The sequence below is a fragment of the Thamnophis sirtalis genome, unplaced genomic scaffold, assembly GCF_051295495.1.
Source record: "Thamnophis sirtalis isolate CommonGarterSnake01/CBP01778 unplaced genomic scaffold, rThaSir2_p1.2 scaffold_2, whole genome shotgun sequence".
NCBI lineage: Eukaryota > Metazoa > Chordata > Lepidosauria > Squamata > Natricidae > Thamnophis > Thamnophis sirtalis.
In genome coordinates, this window is record NW_028261382.1 from 170,934,138 (window position 1) to 170,946,427 (window position 12,290).

The following is a 12,290-nucleotide window of genomic DNA, read 5'->3' on the forward strand; positions in this document are numbered from 1 at the left end:
ACGATTAAACCAATAACTCAAATGAACAATATACAACAACTGAGAGATAAGCGAAAGGAGAAATGTATTAGGGGTGAGAACCCACTGTCGAGCAATTTTGTTAGACTACAATGTTGGGAAAACTTAAAAAAGCTGATAGGAAATCCGCTATAACTACCTGCTTGGAATTAGCAATTAAACTTCATTTTAGATGAGGCGAGAGGATTTATAATCCTTGCCTCTTTAAGCAAGGAAAGGAAAAGAGAACCAGGTTGTCCTCAGCAGAGGAAAATATGTAAATGTAACAAAGGTTAGAGGGGAGGGAAGGAGGACAGTAGGGAAGTCAGGATGGAGAGGAAAAAGGAGAGAAACAGGAAAGGCAGAAGAAGGGGGGAAGGATAAAGAGGAGGAAGAGAAAGAAGAGAAGGGAAAGAAGGTGGGAAGAAAGAAGGAGAGAAGAAAGAGAAGAAACTGGGGGAGGAAGGAGGGAGGGAAGAGGAGAGGGTAGTAAAGAGGGAAAGAGGGAGGGAAAGAAAGAGAGAAGGAGAGTTGAAAGGAAGGAAGGAAGGAGGGAGGAAAGGAGGGAGATTAAGAGAAAAGAAAGGAGGAGGGAAAGAGGAAGGGAAGGAGGGAAGGTATGTGAGAAGGAGGGGGGATCGAGGGAGGGAAAGGAGGGAGAAGGAAAGGAGGAAAGGAGAAAAGAAAGGAGGGAAGGCAGGGGAGAAGGAAGTAAGGGGGGGAGGGAAGAAAAGGGTATGGAAAAGAAAGAAATGAGGGAAGAGAAGAGGGAGGGAAGGAATAAGATACCTAACCTTTGATGTTTATATGATTTGATAGTATGGGAATATCTCGAAATGTAGTTGTATTGTTTTTTACAAGTTATGGATGTTGTATTTTCGTTTTACCAATAAAATCTTACTACAAATTTTAAAAAAAACAACAATATGATTAAGCCCACCCCACTAGAATATGATGTAAAGTTTTAGATTCAAACAGAGCTCAAGTGAGACTGGATGGAGGCACATACTTTGTCCAATATGTGAATTAGGAGTTGAACAAACATATACTGGACAATGGGTTGTATAGTGATGCATCTCTGATATTGGATTTGTTCTTCTCGGTATCTTGTTCCTAGGCACTGTTGGATTTTCCACCTAGAGAAGAAACTGAAAGCATCAAGTCAAACATCTAGCAACAGACCTAACATACAAGTTGTTTTAAATCGGAACTGAGCATGCCTGGCTGTGGAATTCTGGGAGTTGAAGTCCACAAGTCTAAAAAAAATTTGAAACCCCTGTGTCAGTGCCTCACCAGCCATAAACCTCACCGCACGTCACTGGTAAGGACAGGGCAATATAAATTTTAAAAAAAAAGAAAGGAGCAAAGATATTAGGCCAAATAGAATTCTACATAGTCTATACATCTTGGCAGCCATATCCATCAAAAGAAGAAAAGAAAAGATCACAATTCCAGTTTTCCTTACTTTCTTTGCACCGTAATCAGTTCCACTGCTTGGGGAAGACAAGGGCAATACTGTGAGAGGAAAGATAAATGAAAGTTTGCAATTATGGGCAGAGATAATAAGATTATCCACCTACTACTTCCAACAGGTTGAAAGTAATATGCAATATGCAAAGTTAGAAATCATTAACATATGATACTGAACAGTCAGATCTATAAACTGGCACCCCTGCGTGCGCACCAGTGGTGGGATTCGAATAATTTAACAAGTTCTCTGCCCTGATGACCAGCTGGGTAGGCGGGGATCAGTGGCCATGTGACTGAGTGGGCATGGCCAACTCAACGTCACTCAGGTCGATGGGCGCTTCGCCTTAGCTGTTACAATGTAACAAGGGTTAACCGGAGAGGCAGTTTCTGTAAGCAGGTCAATAAAGATTAGGCTAGAAACAACACCAGAATGTTTCCTTCCTGCCTTCCTTACAGGATTAGCCCTGTAAAGTGGGGAAAAACAAAATATTTCTTCCAACTACCGGTTCTCCGAACTACTTAGAAATAGCAATAGCAATAGCAGTTAGACTTATATACCGCTTCATAGGGCTTTCAGCCCTCTCTAAGCGGTTTACAGAGTCAGCATATCGCCCCCAACAATCCGGGTCCTCATTTCACCCACCTCGGAAGGATGGAAGGCTGAGTCAACCCTGAGCCGGTGAGATTTGAACAGCAGAACTGCAGAACTGCAGTCAGCTGAAGTAGCCTGCAGTGCTGCATTTACTGCAGCACTGCGCCACCTCGGCCCTTAAGAACCGGTTCTCCCGAATAGGTGCGAACTGGCTGAATCCCACCACTGGCGCGCAGACACACACACACACACACACACACACAAAAACAAACAATGCTGCAAGCCTTAAGTCTGAGCTTAAAAGAATTATGATCCTTAATGTTTGCTTTAGAAGTTCTGGTTTAATTTTACCTACAGTTACTTGGAAACAAGTTGCACTGAACTAATTACTCCTAGCAACATTTTAAACAACAACTACTTTGCAAACATTGGTTTTTTTTTTACCTTTTAGCTTGCTTTTGACTTTTATTTTTTTCCGAGTGTAATCTGCCACTTTGGGCAATGTGTTGGTCTGAGAGTTACGAATCCAGCTCTTTTCACTCCCACCACTGCTCAGAGGATCCGAGTTACTTTCAGAAAAGAGATGAGTCTTGTAGTTAGAAGGCTGGGAAAACATACAAGCAACAGTCGGTGCCACCCGAAAGGTAACTGCCATTGCAAAGTTTCATTCCAGAAGCATTTAAATGGGTTCCTCCCTTTAAAATCAACATTACTGAGCTAACCCTTAAAGGTCAAATCAGAGGTGGGTTCCTACTAGTTCGCACCTATTCGGTGGAAGCGGTTCGTCAAATCTACCAAACCGGTTAGAAGAGGTTCCACCAGTGGACCCGGAAAGCAGGCCACACCTACAGAAGAGGTTCCAAAATTTTTGAAACCCACCACTGGGTCAAATGTACATATTTTGTTTTGGAATCACATTCCTGCATTTGGGAGGAAACTATCTAAAATATTTAGGAAACCCTTTTTCAATATTGTTGAAATATACAGAATGTTCAAGGCATCGAAAACAAATAGAACACACACAGTGCTAAGGCAGGTATCCTGCACCTTTGCGACCATGGCACGACAAAACTGCGGTCCACTAAAGTGCGCTCGCCGAAAGCGCGTACCTGACGTCATCAGCAGCGCGACAAATACGACCGCAGAGAAAAAAGGGCGCTTTAAAAAGCGCTTTTAAAGCAAGCTGATTCACGCAAATGTAAGGGTTAGGTTTAGGGTTAGGTTAAGGGTTAGGTTTAGGGTTACGTTAAGCGTTAGGGTTAGGTTTAGGGTTAGGTTAAGGGTTAGCGTTAGGTTTAGGGTTAGGTTAAGGGATAGGTTTAGGGTTAGGTTTGGGGGGGTTAGGTTTAGATTTACGTGTTATTTTTAACTTTACCGCTCACAGCGTGCTGTTTTCGTCGCGCTGTGATGACGTCACGTACGCGCTTTCGTCGAGCGCACTTTAGTCTACCGCGGTTTTGTGGTGGAACCCTTTGCGACAACCATAACCGGATTGAGAGAGCCAGCTGAAGCAGAGTAGGCCTCAAGCCTGAACCAAACTAGGGTCTCATGATATTAAGCTTTAGCTGTTCATATATAGAAATTGCATACGTTCGCTTTTAGGAAGTCTGCACGTAAAAGCTGCTGTAGCAAAAGTCTCTACTTTTAATATATCTGCTGGCTTGACTGTAAAAAACTGTCTGAAAGGACACAATTTACTTCCTCAAATGTATGCTATGTTGGCTGTTAGCTGACTATGTATTATTTACTTCCTGTAGACATAATTTTACTGTAATTCAATTGGGGGGTGTACCCAAAATCTAGCAGGTGGCTTAGCTAAAAGCTAAGGACTATAAAAAGGAATTTCCTGATGTCATTCGGGGTTCGGGCCTTTGTCTCTGGACCTGTGCAATAAACTATTCCTTCCCTGAAGAGCTGGCTTGTGTGTCCTGTTTTTTTCTACAACAGGATGACTCAGAATCTTCATGTTAGATATTCCCCCCCCCCAATGACAGACTGACAGAGGTTTCCACCAAGGTCCTCTGTTCCGGCGGGAACAGAAGGTTGAAACCCATTGGTCAAGAGGTCTGACAGAACCCTTTAAAAGAGGGTTCTGCCCGTATTTCTTAGTCCCGTATTTACACTCACACACTCACACACTCTCTCTCTCTCTCTCTCTTTCTTTCTCTCTCTCTCTCTCTCTCTCTCTCCATGTATCTCTCTCCTTGTGTCCTGTATCTTTAATGACTTTAATGAACTAAAGGGTCTTTGCATTCCTTGTGTTAGGGGTATCTCCTAGTATCTCTCCAAGAATGTTGTTAGTAGAAACACACGAATAGAGTTTCAGACACTGTTAGTAAAAACAAGTAGCTTTACTACTGATAATTGCTTTACAAGCAGTGATAGTAGATAGTAGATATTAGTCCAAACACAATCCACAGAACAAACAATAGCTTACAGTGGCAATTCACATTCCAGTCATCAAGTCATCAAGCATAGGACAAGCAGAGAGAGAGAGTGAGCTCTCTTGACTCCTTCTTACAGTAAAGTTAATTATGCCTGTTAAGTACATCCACTCATTTAAAGCAACAACGACCATTTGTTGTTACCACTTTAAGAGGTGTCTATATAAAGGAGGCCATGAGAGGGTGTCTCTCTCCTTGTGTATCTCTCTCCTTGTGTCCTGTATCTACTAAGTCTTCCATGTAGGGTTAAAAGGAAAATTGATTGATATATATATATATATATATAGCCTACCCAACACTAGGAGTATACTCCCAACACCTTGTTTCGTTCCTTGAATTCCTTACACCTGACTTACACCAGCATTCTTGGGCACAGGACCCAGATTCCCAGGTATTATCCTGGTCATAATCCTCAGAATTTGGAATCTACTGAGATATCACAACTCATAGATTTTGGGGGGCAGGGAGACTGACTTAAAAAAATTACAAAAAAAATATTAAGAGTAAGAAAAAAAATACTTGATTAGTAACAATAGTGTTTTGATATATGTTGATTTGTTTGGGGGGGGGTTCCCAAGAAAGAAGAAATGGAAAAATCTTCCAAGCAACATGTTCCACATTTTTAGAATTGTTCTGGAAATAAGTGACAGTTTCCCTTCTTTTCATAGCTACACTTATCCATCCTCAGCTTGTGTTGATTGTTTTAATGCTGTTGAATGCACCTGTATTTTTCTTCTATTGATTAGTTCATCACAATAAAACGGAAGTACGTTACACTCTTAACTCCGTGGATCTTGGGATAATGAGTGTTGCAACATGATTTATCTGGCAGGTACAAGGTTGATCTGATCCGATCAAGGCAGCTAAGTACAAAACATAGGCAGAGAACAAAGGAGGCTACACAATGAAGCTTTTTATCCCTTGGTGAAAAAAAGGGTTGTCACGTTCTTTATGGTAGAATGTAATGTCCACAAGCCTTAATTTGATCAGATAACAGATCTGGGAGTTCCTTTGTGATTTCAGAAATCTTCAGACTTGAATGTTATTTCAGAGAAGGGAGGGAGAGGCGGAATGAACAGACATGAAAACCATGTCTATTCTCAAATCTATTCTAGAGTAATTCTATGTGCTAGCCAGAGGTGGGTTCCTACCAGTTCGCATCAGTTCGGTAGAACCGGTTCGTCAAATCTACTGAACCGGTTAGAAGAGGTTCCACCAGTGGACCCGGAAAGCAGGCCACACCTACAGAAGAGGTTCCAAACTTTTTTGAAACCCACCCCTGGTCCTTGGATATGATTATTCTACACTATCATGCTCCTATTTATAAAACTCAGGGCCTCTGTGAAAGGTAAGGATGACTACTGCGTTTGTGGTGCAATCAGAACATTGCGTGTGTTGAAGTTGTTTTAACGCAAACCAAAGATGCCTTTTAAAAAACAAGTTTTCATCATATTCTTATGCATGCCAGTGCTATGTGTGAGGTAATTTAAGGTGGTTCTGACAAGTGTCGTCGGCATCTTCATATCCGGTCACATGGGTGGCAAGCCACTCCCATCCGGTCACATGGGCGGCAAGCTACTCCCACAAAGGAGGCCACACCCAGAGTAGGTTTGAACAAATTTTGAAACTCACCACACACACACACACACACACACACACACACACAGACTCACACAGAGAGAGAAAGAGAAAGAGAAAGAAAGGAAGAAAGAAAGGAAAGAAAAAAGAAAGAAAAAGTGAAAGAGAGATGAAAGGAAAAAACAAAAAAGGGACAGAGAGACAAAAGGAAGGAAAGAGAGAGAGAGAGAGAGAAAGAAAGAAAACACATGGATGGCAAGCCACTCCCACCAGGTCACATGGCCTGGAAGCCACTCCCACAAAGGAGGCCACATCCACATCGAGTAGGTTCGAAATTTTTTTGAAACCCACCAGTGGTAGGTAATATAGAACAATAAAGGAACAGTAGAATCTTCCCCATTCTGGCATCCTCTAGATCTGTTTGGACTGATTACCAAAGTTGCTATATTGGAATTCTGAAAGCTGTACAGTCATTCCTTTTTAAGTGCCTGCCTTGTTTAGTGATTGCAAATACAACATAATTTTTTTTAATTTTTTTTTTACCAATGCGTTCACTTACAATCACATTTCATGTGCTTGGCAACAATGCAAGCGAGGTGAAAGTAACATCGGCATAGTTTTGCACAAGAGAACTTTATCTGAATGCATTGGCAACAACCAGAGATCTTTGTGCTCTCTCGCTCTCTCACACACACACATACACTCACACACAAACACGGTTTGTTTAGCAACCATTTTCACTTCTGATTTAAGGAGCCGTTAATAGTCACTAAATGAGTCATTCCAATCTCAGTTAAGTAGCGGGCCATTCTTTAAAAACAAAACAAAGCACTTAAACTGACCCAGTCATATGAAAGACAGAGTATTAGAAGTTGTTCATAGATGGTGAGAGATGACCAATCTCTCATTTCACGCACTGCTCAAGTGGCGGGGCGGCAGAATTAATCAAATGTCTTAAAAATTCAGAAAGAAGACATTTAGCGGTTACAGTCCTGAAATCACAAACATTTGGTCATGTGAAGGGCCTATAAACTGTTATACAGGCCATAATAAATATGAAAATTGGACATTACCAGACTTCTTTCAAACTTGCTCAGCTTCATATTTCCCTTTTCCAGACTCCTGCATGCAATATTAGACTATGAATGAAGGAGGCAGTGTCCGCAGGAAAAAAACCATTTAGCATTATTCTGCAAAATCCTGTTAAATACAGACTGTATTTCCTAAACTATGCTGGTTATATTTTCCATCTGCACCTTTCTGCTACATATGGTTTATGCTGGAATTAATATGTCCTACTTGAACATAATGCAGCCAAGCAGGGGTGGGTTTCTCGCCCCGTTCCAACCGGTTCGGTTGGAACGGGGCTGGCGGCGTCCTCGTGCACGCGCACAGTGCACGCATGCGTACTAGCGCCTGTGCGATGCTCCAGCTGCTCCTGGAGGATCTGTATGCGTTCTGCGCATGCGTGGAAGCGCAGAACTCGTCAAAACCGGGTAAGAAATGCGGGCGGGCGGGTGGATCTTTCGGCGTTCCCGGAAGTTACTTACGTCCGGGTTCGCCGACCAACCGGTTCGCGGGGACCGCCACGAACCGCCTGAAACCCACCCCTGCAGCCAAGTAGGACTCAAAAGCTGAAAAAATGAGAGTCTCAAGAACTCTTATCCTCTCAGAACGCTTTCCAATGTATTAAGAAACATCTCCACAGATATTCTAACTCAGTAACTCTTAAGAGGCCTCTAAAATTCTAATAAGGTGGGAATCTCCAGGAGGGAGAATTATCTAAATGTATTTAAAAGAATGCCTAATGTTTTCATAACAGATATCCTATCCTTTCCTTTCCTTCCTTCCGTTGATCATTCAGTTATAACACTCAAGAAAAAGTAACGCTATAGCCAATCCTCTTATTTATGTATTTTGCAGGTCTGTAAAGCAAAGGAAAGCTGAATTAAGTTCATAAGCTTAATTGCAGTTTCACGTAACAATTGCTTCGCTGAAGAACTGAGTCGCAATCTCAGTTGTGGTCCCTGAACAACAATTGTATTACACTTTTTCTTTGACTTTTCACATTGGCTACCTAATATGCATGTTATAATTCTATACCAATACCATGATAAAAAGTTCTCGTACTTGTGCAAAGTGTTCTTGTGGACGAATATTTTTTGCTTCATTTTAGAGACCTGAAAACAAATCAAAATGAAAATTGTTTTAGAAAAAGGAAATAGAAAAATGGGACAATGATTTTAAGGCAAAACTGGAATAATATTGTTCCTGAAATACTAAGCCTTTCATCTTTGCAAATAACCAGCCAAACCTGATTTTAATCCAGACAAATTAACAAATAAATCACGCCTGCTTCTGATATAGTTTATGCCTTGTCACAAATAAATTAATAATAAATTAATAAATATTTTCCAAAGCTGTGGAAATAATGCTGGTGAATCACAACATTTTGAACCTAAGTACTGTATATTGTTAAATAGATATGAAATTAGGTATTTATGTAGATTCTTGATACAGTCTTGGGTGAACCCTGATCCTGCAAAGAATGAGATATTTACTAAGCTATGATAGAACTTGATTATAAACTTTTCTCTAATTTACTACTGGTAATGAATTATTTATGCCACACTGGGAAAATAAATAAAAACGAACTGAATTTAAGATGACTGAAACCATTAACAATTAGTGGAAATATGGGGATAGAGGAGATGAACGACGCAACTAAGATTGTTTATAGATATTCTTCTGAAGAAATTTTATCTGGGATTGTTGAAGAGTTCACAGCAACCTGACAAAATGTAAACAATCAATCCCTCAATTTGCCTGTAAATGTTCCCCACTGAAATAATTGTTTAATTACATTTTTACCATATCATGTGTGTTTGGATCAGAAAAGCAAAATTCATATTCATCCATCCTAAAAAATAAATATCTTGTATAAGTCACTGATTATTTTCAAATGCAATTTCAATTCAAATAAAATTAATGGAGTATGTATGTATGTATATAAAAGCTGATAACACAGCAATGCCCGGATATTTATTTATCCCAACCCTCCTTTCATGAACGTTGCTGCAATTTCTAATGTTGGATTTTCCCCCTCCAGAGGGAGCCCCCTTGTGGAATACTGTGAAGCCATTACCATGGCAACTCCACAGTGCTGTACGGTAGAAGCCATTTTAAGGCAGTATGGTAGAAGCCATTTTAAGGCTTCTGTGTGTCCATTTAAAAGAACTTTAAAAACAGTTCCTTACTTTGTTTCCACCATTTGCTTACGTGAACCTTTTTTCTTCTCTAGGATATCATCCTGGAACAGAAAGACAAAGCCACGTGTTAACAATTTCCAAAATATTTATTTTGCTTCAAAACGTTTTGGACAAAAATAGTCTATGCATTTGTTGGAAAACGCTAGGAAGAAGGGAATGAAACGAACAAAAAAAAAAAAAACAGGCCCATTAAGCTGTCTGCACCTCTATAACTGTCTGGTTTGGTTCTGCAACCCAACAAGACAGACACAGACTTCAGAGGATAATTAGAAATGCAGGGGGGAAAAAATTACTACCAACCTGCCTTCCGTTGAGTACCTGTACACTCCACAAGTCAAAAAGAGGGCTGTGAAAATATTTAGAGGCCCCCTCACATCCTGGACAAAACTGTTTCCACTCCTAACCTCAAAGCGACGCTATAGAGAAATGCACACCAGAACAAGACACAAGAACAGTTTTTCCCCCGAACACCATCACTCTAATCTATCATCCAGTTTGTCAGCTATCCTTCTTTGTTGCCAATTTTCACCTCCACTCTTGCGGTTCCCTTTTGCCACCTCAAGTCTGGTAGTAATGGGGTTCAGATATCTATGAATGTTGTTGATTTGCAAGACAAGCATTTCTATTAACCAGCCACTTATGAAACCCAAACCCACTGTCAGCCACGACTTCATTTAATAATCAGGAAAGAAACCACTCAACTCCATTTGATTGAAATCAAGTGTACTTTTACTAATTATAAATGAACAGTTGCAAAGCTAAGCTGAATCTGGTTAATTAGGCGCGAAAGCGAATATATCATGTATAACTCAATCCCCTCCCCTTGGCACCCCAGTCCATAGTCCAATTATAATGCACCCAACTGTCAGGTGGGAGATAACTTCAAAAGGCATCACCAGGATGGAATGCTGGACAGTTAACCTTGGCGGGAAACTCCCTTCTTCCACATGCGCAGTAAGATGGTCGAACAGAGTCTAGAATCTTCCTCCAGCACAGCATGATTCCCCTCCCAAATACCATGCCCCCCCCTTCCCGTTTCAATGGCAGCCGAAGCAACAGCAAGCGGAGGCTGACACCCTCACTGTTTTTATCAGCCTTAAATAATTATCACATAAAATCAGGAATGAAAACAAAAAGCAAAGAAAGCAAATTACTTTCCTCAAAGCAACCATGCTGAATTCACCCTTACTGTGACCTCTTCATGTGTTGGGCATGAATTCCTACAACGGTTAATTGAAAATTATAGGAGTTGACTTCCAACACATTGGGAAAACACCAGGAGGACAAGGGTGTTGTTGCTAGATACAACATACCTTTAAAGGGTGGGTTTCCCTAAGTGGGATATCAGCTTCTCCTTCCACATCCAGTTCACTACACGCCATAGAAAGGAACAAAAGAAATTATTTAGCCTCAAGACTCTACAACAACTACATCAGTTTATACTTAAAGTGTTAAAACTGTTTATAAAGTAATGGTAAAGGTTCCTCCACACATATGTGCTAGTCGTTCCTGACTCTATAGCAATAGCAATAGCAATAGCAGTTAGACTTATATACCGCTTCATAGGGCTTTCAGCCCTCTCTAAGCTGTTTACAGAGTCAGCATATCGCCCCCACAGTCTGGGCCCTCATTTCACCCACCTCGGAAGGATGGAAGGCTGAGTCAACCTTGAGCCGGTGAGATTAGAACCGCCAAACTGCAGATAGCAGATAGCAGTCAGCTGAAGTGGCCTGCAGTGCTGCACTCTAACCACTGCGCCACCTCGGCTCTCTAGGGGGCGGTGTTCATCTCTGTTACAAAGCTGACGAGCCAGCGCTGTCCAATGACATCTCCGTGGTCATGTGACTAGCAAAGGTGCACAGAATGCTGTTACCGTTTCCACCAAAGGTGGTTCCTATTTTTTTATTTGCATTTTTACGAATGCAAATCTTAAAAATGCTTTCGAACTGCTAGGCTGGCAGAAGCTGGGACAAGTAACGGGAGCTCACTCCATTACGCGGCGCTAGGGATGTGAACCGCCGACCTTTCGGATCGACAAGCTCAGTGTCTTAGCCACTGAGCCACCGCGTCCCAAAATTGTTAAGATTATCAATTTAAAAATGCATCCACTAAAAAAAAAAGTAATTCTACAGTTTCCAACTGCATTTTCTGGAAAAGTAAAAATGCAGAGAATAGTTGACACTATTTCAAATAATGTATCAGTCTGATTGAGACATTTTAGCAGTACAAAAAGGGCACCATTATACATATTGGCAGATCTCACTGAAATATGGGTAACCCTCCAGTTTAAACCTTAATGGAGCATGCCTATCACTGTTTTAACTGAGTACAGTTTTTGCCAAAAAACAAGAATAAATGCTGATTTATGACAAAATTGTCATAAAATATGTTCACGTGACTTGCAGGAAGGAGTACTGACCATCAGAACTTCAAATTTGGATCATGTACTGTATTTCCTGCCGGTAGACCCATCAGAACTTTGAACACTTGCTAAATGTGATAATGATGTGATAATTTGAAGATTACCGTATTTTTCAGAGTATAAGACACACCTTTTTTTTCCTCAAAAAAGAGGCTGAAAGTCTGGGTGCATCTTATACACTGAATACAGCATTTTTTTGCCACTCGAAGCCCCGCCCCTTCACCCAAATGGCTGTGCATACCCTTATGGAGGCTTTCAGAGGGCTCCTGGGGGCTGGGGAGGGCAGAAATGAGCAAAAATGGGCCGTTTTTGGCCCCCCAGCCCCCAGCAGCACTCTATAAGCCTCCATAAGGGTATGCATGCAAATTTTTAAAAACGGGCCCGTTTTCACGAAAAATGGGACATTTTTTTCTCATTTGGGGGGGGGCACACCCCTAGGAGCAAGCCTCCCCAAGGCTATTCATGCCTTTTATTTGAAAAAAACGGGCCCGTTTTCATGAAAAATGGGGTGTTTTGGG

General features: G+C 41.2%; 1 protein-coding gene across 1 annotated transcript in view; it reads right to left on the bottom strand.

The window, feature by feature from the left end:
• The window catches only part of SYCP2L (synaptonemal complex protein 2 like), a 48,275-nt gene that overhangs the window by 14,309 nt on the left and 21,676 nt on the right, over positions 1-12,290 (bottom strand). The window contains exons 14-21 of the mRNA XM_087703588.1: positions 10,664-10,721; positions 9,339-9,391; positions 8,953-9,001; positions 8,212-8,261; positions 7,155-7,203; positions 2,504-2,663; positions 1,463-1,512; positions 1,007-1,133 (exon numbers count right to left, since the gene is read on the bottom strand). Of these exons, the coding sequence (XP_087559714.1) occupies positions 1,007-1,133; positions 1,463-1,512; positions 2,504-2,663; positions 7,155-7,203; positions 8,212-8,261; positions 8,953-9,001; positions 9,339-9,391; positions 10,664-10,721 (596 nt within the window). The remainder of the gene's footprint in view (positions 1-1,006; positions 1,134-1,462; positions 1,513-2,503; positions 2,664-7,154; positions 7,204-8,211; positions 8,262-8,952; positions 9,002-9,338; positions 9,392-10,663; positions 10,722-12,290) is intronic.